We start from the raw sequence: 22,564 nt of genomic DNA, 5'->3' as shown, positions 1-22,564 counted from the left end.
TTATGACAAGTTTAGGTAAGATAGACAAAGAAAAGCTGTTCCCATTAGCTGATGGTACAAGGACTAAGCGACACAGATTGGAGGTTTTGGGCAAGAGATACAGTGGGCATGTGAGGAAGAACTTTTTTTATGCAGTGAGTGGTAATGACCTGAAATTTGCTGTCTCTGAGGGTGGTGGAAGCAGAGACAATTAATGATTTCAAAAAGAAGTTTGATGGGCACTTGAAGAAGATAAAGTTACAGTGCTACGGGGATAGAGCAGGAGAACGGGACTGATTGGATTGCTCTACAGAGAGCCGGCCTAGACTCAATGGGCTGAATGCCCTCCTTCTGAGCCGTAATGACTCTGTGACTGATTGTCAAGAATAATCTAAGCAGGTTACGAGTCTGGTCACTTTCCAGTTGGCTGAGAAAGGCGCTGCAAGGATGGAGATGTCAGGTGACCAATGCGGGAGTGTGGGGTCATGAGGTCATGTGATAGCTCCTAGAATGCATCCAACCAAAGGTGGTCACCCTATCCCTAGTTGCCTTCAGAAGGATAGAGTTAGACCTTCTCCTTGAACCACTGCAGTCCTTTGTGATAATAATGCTGGGGACGGAACTGATCAATTGCAATCTACTAAAGTGGTGAGCAGTGAGGTACAGAGTTCGTGCTCAAGGCGCCTCTCAGTTTACCCTGAATTTGAACAGTTACAGCTTTACTTTGCCTTTGCTACTGGCAGAACCTAGAAAATAGAGTAGGTCAACAAGCTGGAAGCAGAAGGCAGAAACTGTTATCAATAAGGTAGAGGTCTCAGATTTCAGAGTTTCCAAGTGGACTCCTCCCCTTCCCCACCTCCACAACCTCTGCGAACCTAAATGTAGGTTGTCAGAATCTGTAGAACTCTGTTTACTACTGGCATTCTCCTGGTCTTTGATGGCTTTCAATGTAAGAGAAAGATTTAAGGCAATTGTCTTAAATTATATGTACTAATCTATATCGGAAATTGAAATCTACCTCTGAGCAGACAGCCACACTTTGGATCTTGCTCTGTGTTGGTGTGTTTGTGTTCCATGTGTGTATATGTTTATCTGCTTGTTGCTGTTTGTGTGTTTTATGTGTTGTGTGTGTTGTCTTCATGTTGCTTTGCAACTTGCGCATGATGCTGTATACGTCTGTGTGTTGTGCTGTGCATTTCCATGTTTTCTTGTTCTGCGTGTTGCTCTGTAATTCTTCACATATTCCTGTGTGCATTTTGTGTTGCTGTTGCGTTACTCTGCCTATGTGTTATTGTACACTGTGTGTGTATTGCAGGGTCTCTTGCAGTTTGAGTGTTTCCATGTGCCTGTTGGTGTATGCATGCATGTGGCTGTGTTGTATGATCAAGTCTAATCCTGCAGGATACCACTGGCACTTCTAATACAACAAACATTTCAGGTTATTTTTAGTCTTTTACCTGGGGAGATGACCTACATATTAACTAATCCATTGTCCACCTTGTACTGCATTTCGTGTCTCAACCTAACATGCTCCCACTCACCCTCTCATACTCACTCTTGTACTTGCTCTCACCCTCTCAGACACTCGTTATAACCTTCTCTCACGTACTCACTCTCACGTTTTCTCCCACACTCTTCCTCTCATATACTCCCCCCTCTCAGAAATACTCAGGCTTTCTTACATACACATCCTCCTCTCATGTACACTCTGTTTTGCACAGAAATAACCTCTTGACACCAGCCCACTCTCTCACTTACACTCATTAATTCTCCCTCCTCCCCTCTCTCACTTTCATGTGCTGTCTCACTCCACCCTCAGGCTCACTGTCTACTCTATCCCTCTTTGTTTTACGTAAGCACTTTGGCATCTTGTGCGATGTTTCAGTGGAGAACCTATAGCATCTTATCAGAGGAGCATTGCCAGCCTTGAAGGACTAACTGCTAAGACTGGCTCAACACAGCCAGATGTCTGCTGCTGATATTTCCATAACCCTCTCTCCTCCCCCCTACGCTACCTGTACCGAGCTCAGTGCTGAACCAATTGCAGTAGAAGGTGATGACACAATTACCGATTATCCAGCCAGTGTGCTCAAAGGAGCTGCTTATCTGCCACAGGTCCAAATGAGGCCAACCTTCATACACCTTCATAGGAGTACCACGAGCACAAGAACTGCAGTGGTTCAAGGTGAAGGCAGCTAAGCATGGGAAATAAATGCTGGCATTGCCAGTGACGCCTACATCCCTGAGAACAAAAAAAGAAATTTAGCTATACAGACCACCCAATGTTTCTTGGGTAAAGCTACGAGTGCAAGTTCATAGAATCATACAGTATAGAGTGAGAACAGCTGTTTACTACTGACAATCTCCTGGCCTTTGATGGCTTTCAATGTAAAAGAAAGATTTAAGGCGATTGTCTTAAACTATACTTACTAATCTATATCAGAAATTGAAACTTACCTCTTTGAGCAGCCAGCCATATTTCGGGTCTTGCTCTGTGTTGGTGTGTTTGTGTTCCATGTGTGTATATGCTTATCTGTTTGTTGCTGTTTGTGTGTTTTATGTGTTGTCTTCATGTTGCTTTGCAACTTGCGCATGATGCTGTATACGTTTGTGTGTTGTGCTGTGCATTTCCATGTTTTCTTGTTCTGCGTGTTGCTCTGTAATTCTTCACATATTCCTGTGTGCATTTTGTGTTGCTGTTGTGTTACTGTACACTGTGTGTATATTGCACAGTGTCTCTTGCAATTTGTGTGTTTACATGTGCCTGTTCGTTTGGCCCATTGTATCTGTGCCGACTCTTTGAAAGCTATCCAGTTAGTACCACTCTCCCACTCCTTCCCCAAAGCCCTGTACTTTGTTTTCCTTTTCAAGTATATATCCAATTCCCTTTTGGAAATTACTATTGAATTTTATTCTGCCACCCTTTCAGGCAGTGCATTACAGATTGTAGCTCGCTGTGTAAATTCCCCACTGGTTCTTTTGCCAATTATCTCAAATCTATGTCCTCTGGGACTGATCCTTCTGCCTGTAGTTACAGTTTCTGTTTATTTACTCTATCAATTCCCTTCAGAATTTAGAACACCTGGATTAAATCTCCCTGTAATCTGCTCTAAGGAGAACAATCCCAGTTTCACTGGTCTCTTTACACAACTAAGTCCCTCATCCATAGTATCATCCTGGTAAATCTCCTCTGCACCCTCTCCAAGGCCTTGGCCTCCTTCCTATAGTGTGACTGCTCAGCTCCCAAGGGTTTTTACAGTCACAATATATCTCTGATCGAGCCTCGCTCATTGGCTCCTGCCTGAGGTTTGCTGATGCAGCAACATGGCCAATGGTGTTGGGGGTGGGGGGTGGTGGGTTCTCCCTGCAGGTTGATCAGACCTCAATCCGGTCCCACCATTTCAGACAGTGTGAAACAGGTTTCCCTTTGGGAATTCCCCTGTATTTTTGCTTTTTTTTGGAGGAAGGAGAGGAGGAGCAAGAGATGGAGGCCAGTCCAGGTCCGGCATCACTGGAGATGCTTGCCGCCCATTCACCAGTGACCCCAGACCAGAACATACAGCACAGGACTCACACCCGCATATGATTGAGAAGCAGTGCTTGAAGAGGCTTCAGTTTACAAGGTAAGTTACATCCAAACACACAGAAATGACAGACAGGAAAAGATGGGCTGGTCCATCCAGCCTGTCCCAAACGGTCATGAAGTCTAATGCATCAAAACACAGATACACTCCACCCCACCTGGGAAAGGAAAAAAAAATCAGTTTAAAAATCCAGGCCAATTCAGGGGGCAAACACTGGAAAATTTCCTCTCCAACCCTTAGTCGATCGAAACTGGTCCAGGACACCACTTTTACCAAGATTAATGTTACCAGATACCATCCTACCTCTTGTACATGGTGGTCTCCGCCCTTGTCAGAAATAGGCCCAGCTCTTACTTGAAGGAACTAAGCCAAAACAGCATTCACCAAATGAGTTCCACAGATCCACTATTCTGTGGGAAAAGAAGAACCACCTAACATCCAGCCTAATTGGTAATGGAACAAGTAAAGAAACAAAAGATGGGTCCAGAGGAAGTGTAAATGGTTATTGCAAAAATATTACCAAGACCTGCTGTTTGAGAAAAGGGAGTGGTGATTATGATATAAACTGGCTGAATTCAGCGTTTAGTCTGGAAGGCAGTAAATCGAAAAATGAAATGCTGTTCCTTGAGCTTCATTTGAACAGTGCAGGAAGCCGATGGAGTAATTCTGTTTTTATTCCAGATTTTTATGATTTTATTCATTTTACAGAATAGTGGTTGCTTGAAGCAAAATAAAATGACTTTTACAGCTTTTAACTGGCAGCAACATGACAATCTTACAGATGTGGAATATGAACTAACGGCCATTCCCCTCCCCCTATTGAGGATCTTAAACTTGATATAGTTGGCGCCTGAATCTTTAGTAACTTAGCACATGGTCGGCAGAGTTTAAGCAGGCAAGTTTTGGTTACCCTGTCACTTACTGGCGTGGGTAGGGTAGTGTAGTGGTTGTTACTGGACCAGTGATCCAGAGAATCTGAATTCAAATCCCACAGTGGCATTGAGAATTTGAATTCCATTTTAAAAAAGCAGTAAAGATGGCCATGAAGCTGCTGGATTGTCATAAAAACTCAACTGGCTCGCGAATATCCTTTAGGGAAGGAAACCTGCTGTCCTTACCTAGTCTGGCCTATTCCAGTCCCCAAGTGAACAGGATTGACTTTTAATCACCCTCTGAAGTGGCCTAGCAAGTCACTCAGATCTATCAAACTGCTTTAATAGTTCAAGAGGCAACTGGGAATGGATGTTAAATGCTGGCCTAGCCACCAACACCAACATCCTGAAAATGAAAAACAAAATCCTGTTCAGTTTAATCAAAGGGAAAATTGGGGACGGGCATGAGCACAAATGGAAAACCCGGGCCAAACATTTGGGAGCCTGTACCCGATATTTCTCTTTAAGTTCATAAATTACTTTGGTGGGGTGGGGGAGGCGTCAAAATACAACTGGGAAGAGAAAGTCAATGTCCAAATGTAAGGTGTCTCCCCAAAACAACAGCAGTGTGAGATTGGCCTGTCCCTTGTTTTGATGCAGGCTTCTGTCTGGAGTAGTAGAATTAGTGGGTCTCCTAATGTACTATTGTCTTTTTTTTCCCTTCACAGACTGTACAGGAGTTTGTTCGCGATACCAGTTCATCTGTGATGATGGCTGCTGTATCGATATCACCATGGCTTGTGACGGAACAGCCCAGTGCCCCGACAGATCTGATGAAACCTTCTGCCAAAGCTGTAAGTACAATCCCGAAGCATGGGTCAAAGTTTTGACCGCACATTCATTAACTAGAGGCGGGAAAGAACAGACAATTGGTGATGTAAGCTGTGCATTTATTTCTTTTTGCTAAAGTTAATGTAGGTCGTAAGTCAGTGACCCATACGACACTCGCTGCTGGTTCAGGGCAAGATGGTGCCACCTGGCCATCTTCTGACAGCTTCCAGAAGGCTTCAGCAGAGAACCCAAAACCTGTGGAGCAGTTCAATACCGAGATGACACAGTCATCCAGAGTGGAAGGGAGGGGCAAGTCTAACTCTGGTCAGCTTCCAGGTATGTGTAAGCAAGCAATTAACAACTCAGCTTGTATGGAGAATCATAGGACTTTCAACACAAGAGGAGGCCATTTGGCCCATTGCTCTACAATGGGTGCTATCTACTCCAGTTCCATTTCCCCATATCCTTTTATATTCTTGAAGTGACACCGTGTTGAGAAATTTTCATCCAAAAGTAATAGACCCCATAACTACATACAACGGGAGTGGCAGTTTGGCATTGTTGTTGCATTTTTGGCTTAGAGTCAGGTTGTGAGTTAAAAGCCAGCCCAACACTGAAGTGACCCTGAAGCTTTTGGATTGTAAAAACCCAACTAATTCACCAATATCCTCTGGGAAGGAAATCTGTTGTCCTTACCTAATCTGGGCCTATACAGGACTCCAGTCCCCACAATATTCATAACTGCTCTCTGAAGTGGCCCACTCAGTTGTATCAAACTGTGACAAAGAATAATCAGAATTGCCACACAGCTGCAGCAGTTCAACAAGTCAGCCCACCACTACCTGTTTAGGAGCATCTAGGGATGGACAATAAATTCCAGCCTTGCCCGCCATGCTCACATTCCGAGAATGAGCAAAAAATATATAATCTAGGCTTGCACTTCAGTGAAGTACTGAGGGAGTGCTGAATTGTCATAGCTGTCATTCTTCAGGTGATATGTTAAACTGAGGCCTGCCTGTTCCACTAATTCAGTTTAAAGATTTGTGATACTATTGGAAACAGAGCAGCTATCCCCTGCCAACAGTCCTTCCTCAACAAACTATTAGTAAAAACTGGCCATGAACTGGATTTAAAATTGGTGCCATGTTTAACTAAATAAAATAAGTCCTGACGCTTCAAACAAATTTGTTTTATGTGAAGTGCTTTAGTTTGTTTCTGAGATATAAGGCACTACCACTATACATATGCGTTATCTGTACAATTATCTGTTTCTCTACCCTCTGGGGTAGAGAATTCAAAGAGACTGTGACCCCTAGTTCCAGTCTTCCCAGCTGGGAGAAACATCCTCCCAGCATATACCCTGTCAAGTCCCTCAAGAATTTTACATGTTTCGGTGAGATCACCTCTCATTCTTCCAAACTTAAGGAATTGAGGCCTAGTCTACCCAATCTCTCCCAATAGGACAATCCCCGCATCCAAGGAATCAGTGGAGTGAACCTTTGCTGCACTCCTGAGGCAAGTATATCCTTCCTCCCGGTAAGAAGGGCAAACTGTACATAATACTCCAGGTGTGGTCTCACCAAGGCCCTATATAATGGCATTAAGACTTCTTTGCTCTTATACCTCAATCCCTTTGTAATAAAGGCTAACATACCATTTGCTTTCCTAATTGCTTGTTGTACTGGCATGATAACTTTGTGATCTGTTTACAAGGACTTTCAGGTCTGTCTGAATACCAACATTTCCCAGTCTCTCTCCATTTAAAAATAATCTTGCTCACCAAAGTGGCTAACTTAACACTCCTCCACATTATATTCCATCTGCCATATTCTTTCTCACTCTTTTAAACTTGCTATATCCCTTTGCATCCTCCTCTCAGCTTACTTCCGCACCTGACATCAGTAAACTTGAATACATTATAATCAGTCCCCTCATCTGAGACATTGTTACAGGTTGTAATTAGCTGAGGCCCAAGCACAGATCCTTCTGGCATCCCACTAGTTACAGCCTGCCAACCCAAAAAGGACATGTTTATTCCTACTGTCTGCTTTCCTGGCACTGGCAGACAACACAACCTTTGGAGCTCCTAATAATGGCTGCGGAGAACAGTATCTATGTCCCTGACAATACCATCCCCTATCACTATCACATACCTTTCACTCTCCATCCTTGAATGGCCTCCTGTGGTCAGTTTACTCATCCACTCTGGAGACTTTGCCCTCATCCACCACAGGCAGCAAGAACCTTGTACCTGTTGCATAAGGGCAAAGGCCAAGCCTTCTCCAGCACTGCACCTAGGGTCCCCTTCCTGTCTGACTCACAGTTACACCTTCCAATCACTTACTATGAACCGGACCTGTACCATTACGTAACCTAAGGGATGCGACTAACTCCTGAATCAAAGTGTCCAGGTAACACTTTCCTTCCCTAATGCTCTGCACTATCTGCATTTCGGACACCAGCTCAACAACTCTAAATTGAAATTCCTCAAGTTGCAAATGCTTACTACGGATGTGGTTGTCTGCGATCATGATGATTTCCACTAACTCCCACATGTTGCAATTACGGCACACCACATGCACTGTCATCCCTATTCCCTTGTTAAGTTTATCTATTTAATCAGCTTATGTTTTTTAGTTTTTCTATGTAATTACTTGATCTAGTTTAGGTTATAGGTAGGTTACTTACCCCCACTGTTCTTCATTGTACTATGGTGTCATTTTGCATTTTTAATCCCATGCCACTCTTAGAATGCCCTTTTCCATCACTCCGCTTTTGACCTCACCCTCTTAGTAGTCTACACTATGGAGTCTATTAGGGCATATTATGGAGTTTATTGGAGAATATACACTCGCTTCTGAGTCAGAAAGTTGGGATTCAAGTCCTGCTCCAGAGACCTGAGTACACCATCTACGTTGGCACACCAAGTGCAGTACTGAGGGAGTGCTGCAATGTAAACGGTACATGCTTTCAAATGAGATGTTAAACCGAGGCTCCCTCTTCCCTATCAGGTGGCAGTAATAGATTCCATGTCACTATTTCAAACAAGATGGGCAGTTCTTCCCAGTATGTTGGGCAGTATTTATCCCTCAACCAACATCACTAAAGCAGATTATGTGATCATCACATTGCTGTTTGTGGAACCTTGTGTACAAATTCAACATAGTGCCTTTAATGTAGCAAAATGTTTCCTACATTATAGCAGTAACCATAGTTCAAAATGTACTTCACTGGATGAAACCAACTTTGGGAATGTCATGTTGTAGTGAACGGCAGTATATAAATGAAAGTTCTTTCCATCAAGTAATTCAGGCAGAACACATTGTGGCTGGTTTTAACCCTGTTAAGGGGTTAATTAAGAGACTGAGCCATGGTAATTATCCTTTATTCTGTACTGACGATACAGTTAGCAGTATCCAATTCAATCTACGAGTCTTCTGTCGCATTCCCTTTGTGTTTAAATAGCTTGTGCACAGCCATGCTTGGACCCACTGCCTCCTGACCTGCCGGGTGGCAAACCCCAAAGCAGACTGGGAATGAGGGAAACCAGCTCAACAGCTGGCATTGCTATATGTGGCAGTCTGCAATTCTTCCAGCTGAAAGAGCCAGGGATATGTCCAATATAAAAGCAGCTCTTCAAATCCTAAAAGCAGTTTATACAGCAGATCACATTTTAACAGTTAAGAAACAACTTAGCATCTTGCTAAGGCTTCATTGGCAATATGAGATGACCATCACTTTCAAGTTCCTCACTGAGTCACACACCATTCCAACTTGGACATATCCTTTATCATCACTGGATCCAATTCCTGGAACACTGTACCTTACAGCCCTGTGGGAGTACCTTCACCACACAGATAGCAGTGGTTCAAGAAGAGGGCCCACCACCACTTTCTCAAGGGGCAACTAGAGATGGGCAGTAAACGACACCCATATCCCAAAAATGAATAGAAGGGGCAATTTATTTGTACAGTAGGAATTATCTAACTCAAGGCCAGAGGGTCCTGTGAAGGCCTTAATGCCAAAGGGATCAAGGGATATGGGGAGAAAGTGGGACCAGGGTACTGAATTAGATGATCAGTCTTGATCTTTTTTGAATGGCGGAGCAGGCCCCAAGGGCCAAATGGCCTACTCCTGCTCCTATTTTCTATGTTTTCCATGTTGCTGAAACCTTCATCTGTGCTTTTGTTGTCTCTAGATTTAGATAGAAACAGGAGTAGGCCATTTCGCCACTCAAGCCTGTTCCACCATTCAGTGAGATCATGGTGATCTGCGACCTAACTGCATATACCCGCCTTTGCCCCATATCCCTTAATACCTTTAGATCACAAAAATATATCAATCTCAGTTTTAAGCATCAATTGCCATTTGCGGAGTAGACTTCCAAACTTTTGCCACCCTTTGTGTGTAGGAGTGTTTCCTTCTGAAAGGTTTGTCTCTAATTTTTAGACTATTTACCATGGTCCTAGACATCCCAACCAGAAGAAATAGTTTCTCTCTATCGACCTTATCTGTTCCCCTTAATATCTTGAAAACTTTAATCAAATTGCCCCTTAACCTTTCAAATTGCTGGGATTACAGCCCTAGTTTGTGTAATCTTTCCTCGTAGTTTAACCTTTGGAGTCCAGGTAATCCTGATAAATCTATGTTGCAGTTCCTCCAAACCAAATCTAGTAGATAGGGAGAAACAGCTATTCCATTGACGTAAGGGCTGAGAACCAGAGGACACCCCAATTTAAGGTGATTGTCAAAAGAACCAGAGGCGATATGAGGAAAAACCTTTTTTAAGCAGCGAGTGTTTAGAATCTGGAATGCACTGCCTCAGAGTGTGGTGGTGGCAGATTCAATCATGGCTTTCAAAAGGGAATTGGATAATTATCTGAAGAGAAAACATTTGCAGGGCTACAGAGAAAAGGTGATGGAGTGGGACTCACTAAGTCGCTCTTACAGAGAGCTAGCACAGACACAATGGGCCGAATGGCTACCTTCTGTGCTGTAACCATTCCATGATTCTATGATATCCTTCCTAAGGTTCATGCCCAGTATTGCTCACAGTACTCCAGGTGTGGTCTAACTAAGGCTTTCTATAGCTGAAGCATGGCTTCGACTCCTTCGTATTCTAGTCCTCTAGATATTCCATTCGCCTTTTTGATTATTCTGTACCTATTCATGACATTCTAAACTTTCTCACACCACAGCTTCATCCACGTGGTCTCTTCCTTAATGTGCTTTATCCCTATGTCAATTTGCACATGACTTGGGTAATCCAGAGATTAAAACCCTTGAGGTCCTGTTCTTTAGTTTAGCTCCTAGTATCTGGTACTCTTGTCTACTTACTCTTCCCTATGTTAATCCCAACATGGATTAGGTGGATCCTCCCCCTCTCTCCAATATCCTTTCAATCTGGCACGAGGAAAGCTCCATACCACGTTGGACACTCAATCCTGCTTACAAATGATGCTTTCCATTCCCCTAATTACTGAATCCCCTACAACTACCACATTATGTTTCCATTTCCTCCTTCTCCTCTCTACTTTAGACAGCCTCCTGCTCCAAGGTGCCATGGTCAACATTTTGGCTGCCCTTCCAACAGTCTTCCAATGCAGTCTTGGCTGCTCTCACATCTTGCACTTTTCAGAAACTTGAGCTCATCCAAAACTCTGCTGCCCCTATCTTAACTCTCACCAAGTCCTGCTCACCCAGCACACTAAGTGCTCACTGACGTACATTGACTCCCAGTCTGTTAATCTCAATTATAAAATTCTCATCTTTGTGTTCAAATCCCTCATGGCCTCACCCTTTCCTATCTCTGCAACCTCCTCCATCCTGAGAACTCTGCATTCTTCCAATTCTGGAGCCTTGAGCACCCCCATTTTCCTTCGCCCTCTATAGGTGGCCATATCTTCAACTGCCTAGGGCCTAGCTTTCAAATTCCCTCCCTGAACCACTGCCTCACTACCTCTCTCTCCTCCTTTATGGTGCGCCTTAAAACCTACCTTTTGGTCACCTGTCCTAATTTCTCCTATGTGTTTCAGTGTCAATTTTTGTCTGATACTGCTCCTGTGCAGTGTTTCGGTTTTACAGCGTTATATACTATTATAAATGCAAGTTGATTTTTATTTTGCAGCTTACTGCTTGGCTCCTCCTGCCATGGGCCCCTGCGAGGGCCACTTCCCGCGCTGGTACTTCGATAGCGCCTCGGGAACCTGCAGACACTTCATCTACAGTGGGTGCCAGGGCAATCGCAATAACTTCTTACAGGAACTGGACTGTAAGAATGGATGTGCAGAAGAGAAAGGTAAACACAGCAGACTCGAGCACAGTTATTATGCTTTTATTCTTTGAAAATGAAGGTATGTGCACAAAGCATCATGGCAGTTAGTAATTCTGAAAGCAAGCTTAGATGACACAGTGGGCATGATCATGAATGAAAGAAAATTTTGCATTTATATAGCATCTTTCACAACCTAAGGACATTCCAAACTTCTTTTTAGCCAGTGAAGGACTTTATTTTGAAGTGTAGTCACTGTTGTAGGAAATGCGGCAACCAATTTGCACACAGCCATCTCCCACAAACAGCAATGTAATAATGACCAGATAATCTGTTTTTGTGATGCAGGTTGAGGATAGACCGTGACCAGGACACAAAGGATAACTCCCCTGTTCTTCGCCAAATAATGCTATGCGATCTTTTATGCCTATCTGATGAAGCAGACGGGCCCTCAGTTTAACGTCTCATCCAAAAGATAGCTCTCCCTTAGTACTGCACTGGAGTGTCAACCTAGAATTTTGTGCACCTCACTAGAGTGGGACTTGAACCTACAACCTTCTGACACAAAGGCGAGAGTGCTGGCACTGAGCCAAGGCTGACACAGACCCATGAGAGTCTGGCTCAGTGGTTGTGCCCTGTGGAAGAACGAGCTGAGGGCAGTTGTACTATTGGATGTTGCCCTAATTTAAACAAAATGGTGCACAGTGCTGAAAGTACCACTCACTCTCCTATTAAATTTCACTCTGTCCACACACTCTCCTGTTAAATCTCACTTTCCTGTTATGAAACTTCTTCACTCAGAGAATTGTGAATCTTTGGAATTCTCTACCTCACATAGCTTTGGATGCTCAGTTGTTGAGTATATTCAAGGTTGAGATTGATAGATTTTTGGACTCCGAGGAATATGGAAGTAGAGTGGGAAAGTGGAGCTGAGGTCGAAAATCCATGATCTTATTGAATAGTGGAGGAGGCTCAAGATGCCATATGGCCAACTTCTGCTACTATTGCTTATGTTCTTGTATATCGCTGTCCTGCTCACTTCCCAGATACTTCTCACTCTGCCCTGTTCAGACTCTTAGTATTGCCTGGATAGGTGTTTCACTGTTGCCATGACCTAAGAGAACAATTCCATCCCATTCATATCTCCAGAACAAAAGTCTTGGAACTGATAACTCTGTTTCACACTTCTTGCGAGAAATCCATGATTGACAATTCCAGACATGCGGACTTCTCCCAGTGTCCTGACCAACATTTCCTTCCTCAACACAAACACCACCAAAAATGGATTAACTAGTCATACTTTATTATTGGGATTTTGCTGTGTGCAGATTTGTTGCTGTGCTTGCCTGAAATACAACAGTGACTGCATTTCCAAAATTAATTTCTTGGCATTGTAGCACTTCGTGATGTCCTGAGGATGTGAAAAATGCTATATAAATTCAAGTTCCTTCTACACAGACACTGCCTAAAGACATACCAACATAATGCCAGTCAGACCTGTTAGTAGCTGTGCTGAATGTCTCTCACTTTTTCTAGTACATTATCCCTGCTGCACCTCTAATTTTTGACCTAGCTGTTTCGATTGAGCAAACACCAGTAAGCAGGTGTGCTACTTGGGTTGGTATAGCCTTGTTATTGATTTTGCTTTCTGATGTTTGTTTAGGTGATGACTCTCTAGAGACAAGCTCAGTTGAAACAAGTCAGGACGATATCACGATGTCTAAGACCAGCCATAGGAGAGGAGGCCACCCAGTCCCAGAGTCAGGTCAGTCATGTGTGTGATCCTTTTCACCACGTGATAGGATTTGGCTGAACACCAGAGAGTTCCAAACCCAGCTGTGCTCATGTAAGAAAACCACTGATCAGGAAACAGACCAGTTGATTGATTCATGGCAGCTGCCTAAACTGACTCAAGGTTGGGACATCCTCTGCCGAACAGAGGGGAGATTGTCAGCACATCAGTATGCTCTGGATGCGATGGGAGCCCAGAAGCTGGAATGGTACTTAGTAAATTCAGTGAAACCTAGTTCCTACTGTGGAGCTGCACTCAGCAGGAGCTCCCAGCGGAGGTCAACACACCCAATTATCCAGGAAAAACATGTGTTGAGTGAGGCCCCCTTTCAGAAATCACCTCTCGGTTGTGGTTGAGGGGGCTGAATGTACGAACATTCAAATTAGGAGCAGGAATAGGCCATTCGTCCCCTTTGAGCCTGCTCCGTTATTTAATAGGGTCGTGGCTGATCTGATTGTGACCCCAACTCCACTTTCCCGCCTATCACCGATACCCTTTGACTCCCTTGTTACTCAAGAATTTATCTACCTTTGCCTTAAAAATATTTAATGACCCTGCCCCCACCACTCTCAGGGCAAGAGAGTTCCAAAGACTTTCAAACGTCAGAAAAAAATTCCCCCCATCTCTGTCTTAAATGGGTGACCCCTTATTTTTAAACTGTGTCCCCTAGTTCTAGGGAAACATCCTTTCAGCATCCACTCTGTTAAGTCCCCTCAGGATCTTATATGTTTCAATAAGATCACCTCTCATTCTTCTAAACTCCAATGGATTCAGACCCAATCTGTCCAACCTTTCCTCATAAGATAACCCCCTTCCCCCATCCCAGGCATCAGTCAAGTGAACCTTCTCTGCACTGCCTCTAATGCATTTACATCCTTTCTTAAATAAGGAGACCAAAACTGTACACAGTACTCCACCAATTTGGTCTTTTTTGTTGTCTCACCAATACCCTACACAACTGGAGCAAAACGTACATACTTTTATATTCCATTCCCCTTGCAATAAACAACAACATTCCATTTGCCTTCCTAATCACTTGCTGTATCTGCATACCAACCTTTTGTGATTTATGTACCAGGACACCCAGATCCCTCTGTACCTCAGAGTTCTGCAGTCTCTCTCCATTTAAATAATATGCTGCTTTACTATTCTTCCTGCCAAAGTGGATAAGTTCACATTTTCCCACATTATACTCCATTTGCCAATTTTTTGCCCACTCACTTAACCTATCTGCATCCCTTTGCAGATTCCTTATGTCCTCTTCACAACTTACTTTCCTACCTATGTTTGTGTCATCAGCAAATTTAGCAACCATATATTGGGTCTCTTCATCCAAGTCATTGATATAAATTGGAAATAGTTGAGACCCCAGCACTGATCCATGTGGCACTCCACTAGTTACAGCTTGCCAATCCAAAAAAGACCCATTTCTCCCTACTCGCTGCTTCCTGTTAGCCAACCAGTCCTTTATCCATGCTAATATGTCACCCCCTACACTATGAGCTCTTATTTTGCTTAATAACTTTTCTTGTTGCCAAGAAACACCAAGCAGGGGCTGTGTGTGGATGGAAGGGATGCTGTGTTGGGGCAAAGGGTTATGTGTGTGTTTGGGTGGGGGGGATGGTCTAGCTGTTTTGGGACAAACTTATGTGTGTGTGGAGGTGGGGCTGTACGCCACACTTTAGGAAAGATGTGAAGGCATTAGAGAGATTGCAGAAAAGATTCACAATAATGGTTCCAGGGATGAGGAACTTCAGTTACGTGGATAGATTGGCCAAGTTAGGACTTGCTTGGAGAAGACAAGGTTCAGGGAGATCTGATAGAGGTATTCAAAATCATGAGGGGTCTGGACAGAGTAGATGGGAGGAAACTGTTCCCCACTGATGGAAGGATCAAGAATAAGAGGGCACTTATTTGGGGTAATTGGCAAAAGAAGCAATGGAGGCATGAGGAAAAACTTCTTCCACACAACGAGTGGTTAAGATCTGGAATGCACTGCCTGAGAGTTTGGTGGAGGCAGGTTCAATCGAGGCATTCAAGAGGGAATTGGATTAGTATCTGAAAAGGAAGAATGTGTCGGGCTACAGGGAGAAGGTGGGGGAGTGGCACTAGGTGAATTGCTTCTTCGGAGAGCCAGCACAGACATGACGAGCAAAATGGCCTTCTCCTGTGCTATAACAATTCTGTGACTATGTGTATGGGGATGGGGCTATATAAGATGGAGGGAGGGGTTGTAAACCATGACTTTGGGGTGCTGCTGCTTCTCCTCTCTACCCCCATCCCATCTCTACCTCAACCCTAAACCTAACCTCCCTCCCCCCCTTCAAACCCCTCTCTACCCCCACTCCAAATCCATCTTTACCCCCTGCAAATCCTTTCTAACCCCTCTCCACCCCCTTCTCTACCCCAGCCCTCACCACTTCTTAAATCTGAGAATGTGCAGGAAGGAAACTGATGATTTGATTGAGGACACTCCTTAAAACCGACCTCTTTAGCCAAGCTTTTGGTCATTTGGCCTAGTATCTCCTTTTGTGGCTCAGTGTCATACTTTGTTTCATAATGCACCTGTGAAGCACCTTCGAACATTTTATTCCATTAAAGACAGCATCTTCCAAACCCGCAACCTCTACCAACTAGAAGGACAAGGGCAGCAAATACATGGGAACACCACCACCTGCAAGTTCCCCTCCAAGTCACACACCACCCTGACTTGGAACTATATCGCCGTTCCTTCACTGTCGCTGGGTCAAAATCCTGGAACTCCCTTCCTAAAAGCACTGTGGGTGTACCTACCCCACAAGGACTGCAGCGGTTCAAGAAGGCAGCTCACCACCACCTTCTCAAGGGCAATTAGGGATGGGCAATAAATGCTGGCCTGGCCAGCGACGCCCACATCCCATGAATGAATAAAAAAATAAATTTAAAAAAAGGCACTATATAACTGTAAGTTGTTGTTCCCTTGCAGGTGCTGTGCTACCCCTGGCCCTGGGACTTGCCATCACTGCCCTGCTCCTGCTGATGATCGGCTGCCGGCTGCAGTTGGTGAGGCACAAACTGAAGAAGCTCCGGCCCATAACATCCGAGGAGTCAGACTACCTGATCAATGGCATGTACCTGTGAGCCAGGAATGGTACAAGAGAAGGTCCCTCTTAATAATGATCATTGTAGCAGCGTGGTTCTCGATGTAAAACAAATCCATGTGCTTGTGTGTTTGTTCAAATCATTATGTGGAACGCAGTGCAACCCCATGATTTTATTCCTCCCTAGTCACACAGGCAAATCTGGCAAGTGTTGGGCCTTGCTTCAAAACCAATTTCAGACCAAGCCAGCGCCATTGCTATAGTGATGTACTGTTACGTAACCCCGTCAGCAAGACTTGCTGGCTGATCGAGAGTTTCTCCCTCACTACCTTGCTCTGAAACTTTAAACCAGTTGACTTCTGCTCCTGTCTCACTTGCTCTTTCAGAAGACATTTATCCTGTTTGATAAGGAACTCAACCATCCCATCCCATTGATCAATAAGTTCCCTGCTGTGCGATCCTGCAGTGGGTATGCACCAGGTGAATCTTACCCCTTCCCCAGTCTCCCCCCATGCCACCTGTAGTTTTTCTCTCTCTTTGGGAACACATTTCTGCTCCTCCTTGCAGCTAAAGCTGAGAGTAGATTCCCCATCCCCTCATATTTTACTGTAAATTTGTGCCAGTGTTTGTACCACCTGCTTATTGGTTTCTGGGTCATTTCTACTGAAGACACTTAGCAGCAGTTGGAAAGCCAGCGGCAAAAGTGCAGAATATCAGGAGTGAAGTGGTCGGAAAATGCAATTCTACAAATTGCACAGAATCAGAGAAATTTCTAGCCCTGGAGGCCACTTGGCCCATTGAGTGCAATAGTTTCGAACAGACGATATATCGTGCGCAAACTGTTGAACTTTGTAAAATTGAAGATTCCACTGAATACCAACAATTCTTGGCTCCTGGACCATCCCTAATAAATGGCATTTACCCAGTGTGACTCCAGATCCAATCAAATAATGTTATTTGCTTCACCGCACAGCTTGAAAGGATCACTGCTTTTGAAGGTAATTTTTTAAAAATTTGTTTCTAGGGATGTGTGCAACACTGGTGAGACCAGCATTTATTGCCCATCTCTAGTTGCTTCTGAGAAGGTGGTGATGGCATTCTTCAACCGATGCAATGTGAGGTGAAGGTACTCTCACAGTACTGTTTTGTAGGAAAGTTCCAGGATTTTGACCCAGCAATGATAAAGGAATGGTGATAATGTGTCCAAGTTAAATAGTCTCTGACTTGGAGATGATGTCCCCATGCACTACAGCTACGATACACCAGTGGTGGAGGGAGTGGATGTTTGAAATGGTGGAGGGGCTGCCAATCAAGCAGACTTCTTTGGCTTGGATGGTGTCAAGCTTCTTAATTATTGTTGAAGCTGCACTCATAATGGTAGGGGATTCTATGGTTAGAAGAACAGATAGGCGTTTCTGTGGTCGCAGACGTGACTCCAGGATAGCATGTTGCCTCCCTGGTATAAGGGTCTTAGATATCATTGAGCAGCTACAAAGTATTCTGGAGGGTGAGGGTGCACAGCCAGAGGTCGTGGTCCACATTGGTACCAACGACATAGGTAGAAAGAGAGATGAGGTCCTGCAAAAAGAATTTAGGGAGCTAGGTAGCGGATTAAAAAGTAGGACCTCAAGGGTTGTAATCTCTGGGTTTCTTCCGGTGCCACTGGCTAGTGAGTATATTAATAGGAGGTTAGAGCAGATGAATGCATGGTTGGGGAGATGATGCTGGAGGGAGAGCTTTAGTTTCCTGGATCACTGGGCCTGTTTCTCGTGAAGGTGGGATCTGGATAAGATGGATGGGTTGCACCTGAACTGGAACGGGACCAGCATCCTTGCTGCGAGGTTTGCTTGAGCTGTTGTGGGGGGGGTTTAAACTAATTTGGCAGGGGGATGGGATACAGAGTGGAAGCAATCAAATGTACAATCAAATCTAAATGAGAAGCTAAGTCAGGCTGGAGGGCAGAGCAAGGCTCAAGCAAATAATGCAAGGCTGGATTGTATTTAATGCAAGGAGTCTTACTAGTAAGGCAGATGAATTGAGGGCATTGATTAACACATGGGAATATGATATTATTGCTATCACAGAGACATGGTTGCGGGAAGGGCAGGACTGGCAGCTTAATATCCCAGGGTATAGAATCCTCAGACATGATAGGGGAGGGGGTAAAAGAGGAGGTGGCATTGCACTGTTGATTAAAGAGTCAATTACTGCAGTAAGGAGGGATGATATCTTAGAAGATTCCTCTAAAAAGAGGCCATATGGATAGAACTTAAAAACAAAAAGGGGGCTATCACTTGGCTGGAGTGTACTACAGGTCTCCAAACACAGTCAGGCAGTGATAGAGGAGCAGATATGTAGGCAAATCTGAGAGAGGTGCAAAAATGATAGGGTGGTAGGGGATTTCAACTTCCCCGATATTAAAGAGGATCGTATTAGTGCAAAAAGCTTAAAAGGGGGTGGAATTCTTCAAGTGCATTCAGGAGAGCTTTTTGAGCCAGCACGTAGGGAGTCCAACAAGGGGAGCGGCGGTACTGGACTTAACCCTAGGGAATGAAGCCAGACAAGTAGTAGAAGTGGCAGTGAGGGAGCATTTCGGGGATAGTGACCATAACTCTAAGATTTAAGGTTGTTAAGGAAAAGGACATAGAGGGAATGGAAATAAGAGTACTGATTGGGGGAAGGCAGATTTCAATATGATAAACAGGATCTGGCTAAATTGAACTCAGAGCAGCTTCTTATAGGAAAGTCTACATCAGACCAGTGGGAGTCATTTAGAAGGGAAATTGAGAGGGTTCAGGTCCCCAGCATGTTCTCGTAAAGGTGAAGAATAGGACCAACAGGTCAAGGGAACCTTGGATGTCAAGGGATATAGAGGATTGGATAAGGAAAAAAAAGGAGGCATATGGCAGATTCAGAGTGCTGAAACAGCAGAGGCCCTAGAGGAGTATAGAAAGTGTAGGGGAATACTTAAAGTAATTAGGAGAGCGAAGAGGGGGCATGAAAAATCACTGGCAGACAAGATAAAGGAAAATCCCAAGGTGTTTTATAAGTATGTTAGGGGCAAGAGGATAACCAGGGAAAAAGTGGGGCCCATTAGGGATCCAAGAGGCAATCTGTGTGGAGCCGGAGGACATAGGTGAGGTTTTGAATGATTACTTTTCATCTGTGTTCACTATGGAGAGGGACGATGTAGGTGTAGTAATCAGGGAGGGGGATTGTGATATACTTGATCAAATTAGCCTTGAAAAGGAGGAACTATTAGCTGTATTAGCGGGCTTAAAGGTGGATAAATCTCTAGGCCCAGATGAGATGTATCCCAGGCTGCTATGTGAGGCAAGGGAGGAGACAGTGGGGACTCTGACACAAATTTTCAGATCCTCTCTGGTCACAGGAGAGGTGCCAGTAGGACTGGAGGACAGCAAATTTGGTGCCATTATTCAAGAAGGATAGCAGGGATAAACCAGGTAATTATAGGCCTGTGAGTCTAACATCAGTGGTGGGGAAATTATTGGAAAAAAGACAGGATTAATCTCCACTTGGAGAGGCAGGGATTGATCAGGGATAGTGAGCATGGCTTTGTCGGTGGGAGATCATGTCTAACAAATTTGATTGAATTTTTGATGTAGATGAGGGTAGAGCAGTTGATGCAGTCTACGTGGACTTCAGTAAGGCTTTTGATAAGGTCCCGCATGGGAGATTGGTCAAGAAAGTAAAAGCCCATGGGATCTAGGGTAATTTGGCAAATTGTATTCAAAATTGACTTAGTGGAAGGAGGCAGAAGGTGATGGTAGAGGGTTGTTTTTGTGAATGGCGGGCTGTGACCAGTGGGGTACCACAGGGATCGGTGCTGGGACCCTTACTGTTTGTAGTGTACATTAATGATTTGGTCATGAATATAGGAGGAATGATCAGTAAGTTCGCAGACGACACGAAAATTGGTGGTGTCGTAAATAGTGAGGAGGAAAGTCTTAGATTACAGGACGATATAGATGGACTGATAAGATGGGCAGAGCTGTGGCAAATGGAGTTTAATCCTGAGAAGGTGATGCACTTTGGGAGGTCTAACAAGGCAAGGGAATATATGATGGATGGTTAGACCCTAGGGAGGGCAGAGGGACCTTGGTGTACTTGTCCATAGATCACTGAAGGCAGCAGCACAGGTAGATAAGGTGGTTAGGAAGGCATATGGGACACTTGCCTTTATTAGCCGAGGCATAGAATATAAGAGCAGGGAGGTTATGATGGAGCTGTATAAAATGCTAGTTCGGCCACAGCTGGAGTACTGTGTACAGTTCTGGTCACCACACTACAGGAAAGATGTGATTGCAATGGAGAGGGTGCAGAGGAGATTCACCAGGATGTTGCCTAGGCTGGAGCATTTCAGTTATGACGAGGGACTGGATAGGCTGGGGTTGTTTTCCTTAGAGCAGAGAAGGCTGAAGGGGAACCCGATTGAAGTATACAAAATTATATGGGGCATTGATAGGATAGCTAGGAGGAAACTTTTTCCCTTAGCGGAGAGGTCAATAACTAGGGGGCATAGATTTAAGGTAAGGGCAGGAGGTTTAGAAAGGACTTGAGAAAAAATGTTTTCACCCAGAGGGTGGTTGGAATCTGGAACACACTGCCTGAGGGCTGGTAGAGGCAGGAACACTCACGACATTTAAGAAGTATTTAGATGAACACTTGAAACGCCATAGCATACAAGGCTATGGGCCAAGTGCGAGGAAATGGGATTAGTTTGGACGGGTGCTTGATGGTTGGCACAGGTGCGCTGGGCCGAAGGGTCTGTTTCTGTGCTGTAAAACTCTATGACTCTATCCCAGTAAGTGAAGAGTATGCCATCACCCTCCTGAGTTTTGCATAGTAAGTGGTCGAGAGCTTGAGAGAATCCTGCCACAGAATACCCAGCCTCTGAGCTGTTCTTGTTGCCTAGTAACTCAAGGCAGGGAAGCCATGGTGGAGGCAATCTTCATGTGAACCTCAACAACAACTTACATTTCTATAATGCCTTTAACGTAGTAAAACATTCCAAAACAATTCACAACAGTGCAATCAGACAGAAATTGACACTGAGCCAAACACTTGTTCAACAAAGTATGTTTTGAGTAGCATATCAAGGGGGACAGAGGCAGAGAGGTTAATGGAGGGAATTCCATAATTGAGGGCCTGGACAGATGAAGGCAGGGCACCAGTGATGGGGCGAAGGAAGTCATGGTACACAACATCAGGATTGAAGGAATGCAGAGGTTTCGGAAGATTTGTAGGGCTGGGGGAGGTTACGGTGATAGGAAGCCATGGAGGAATTAGAACATTAGAATGACAATTTTTAAATTGAGCCATTGCTGGACTGGGAGCCATTGTGAGTCACTGTGCATAGTGGTGATGGGTGAAGAGGACTTGTGAGTTAGAATGCTGATAAAGTTTTAGAAAAGCTGAAGTTTGAGGATGGGAGACCAGCCAGGAGAGTATTGGAATAGCTGACTCTGGAAGTAACAAAAGCATAAATGAGGATTCCAGCAGCAGGGGCTGACATGGGTGATTTAGCAGGTGGAAGTTAGATGGTCTTTGCAATGGAGAATCCCCTGTGATCCCATTTAAGGAAAAAAGTTGGTGTGAGCCCCATTTGAACAACAGCGACACACCCCAGCTGTTCATCTTATCACCCAAGAACTAGTACCAGAGATTGGCTAAACTAAGTACTCCATACTGCTACTGCACCAATAATAGGGTCATTACAAAGCAATCAGAACAGGAGTCGGCCATTCAGCCCCTCAAACTATTCTGTCATTCACTTAGATCATGATTGATCTGTATGTCAACTCCATTTCCCTCCTTCCATAACTCTTAATACTCTACCGAAGAAAAATCTTACCAATCCTCAAAAGTATTTTGGGGAGGGAGTTCCAAATTTACACTACCCTTTGTGTGAAGGAGTGATTCCTGACATCACCCCTGAACAGCCTATCTCTAATTTTAAGATTTTGACTCTTTGTTCTGGAATCCCACACCAGAGGAAATCATTACTCTCTATCCAGTCTATCAACTCATCTTAAATACTGCAATTAAGTCACCCCTTAAACTTCTATGCTCAAATGAATTCAAGCCTAGTCTCTGTAACAAGGGAAAAGCATCAGAGAACTGGACCCATAGGC

General features: G+C 44.3%; 1 protein-coding gene across 1 annotated transcript in view; it reads left to right on the top strand.

Moving 5' to 3' along the window:
• lrp11 (low density lipoprotein receptor-related protein 11) overlaps positions 1-17,369 on the top strand; it is a 37,462-nt gene extending 20,093 nt beyond the window's left edge. Inside the window, exons 4-8 of the mRNA XM_068044514.1 lie at positions 5,164-5,289; positions 5,405-5,602; positions 11,394-11,564; positions 13,201-13,302; positions 16,295-17,369. Of these exons, the coding sequence (XP_067900615.1) occupies positions 5,164-5,289; positions 5,405-5,602; positions 11,394-11,564; positions 13,201-13,302; positions 16,295-16,449 (752 nt within the window). The 3' untranslated portion in view covers positions 16,450-17,369. The remainder of the gene's footprint in view (positions 1-5,163; positions 5,290-5,404; positions 5,603-11,393; positions 11,565-13,200; positions 13,303-16,294) is intronic.
• Positions 17,370-22,564: the final 5,195 nt, after the last annotated feature.

Source organism: Heterodontus francisci, chromosome 13 (assembly GCF_036365525.1).
Source record: "Heterodontus francisci isolate sHetFra1 chromosome 13, sHetFra1.hap1, whole genome shotgun sequence".
NCBI classification, from domain to species: Eukaryota; Metazoa; Chordata; class Chondrichthyes; order Heterodontiformes; family Heterodontidae; genus Heterodontus; species Heterodontus francisci.
This window is presented reverse-complemented; position numbering and strand designations above follow the sequence as displayed.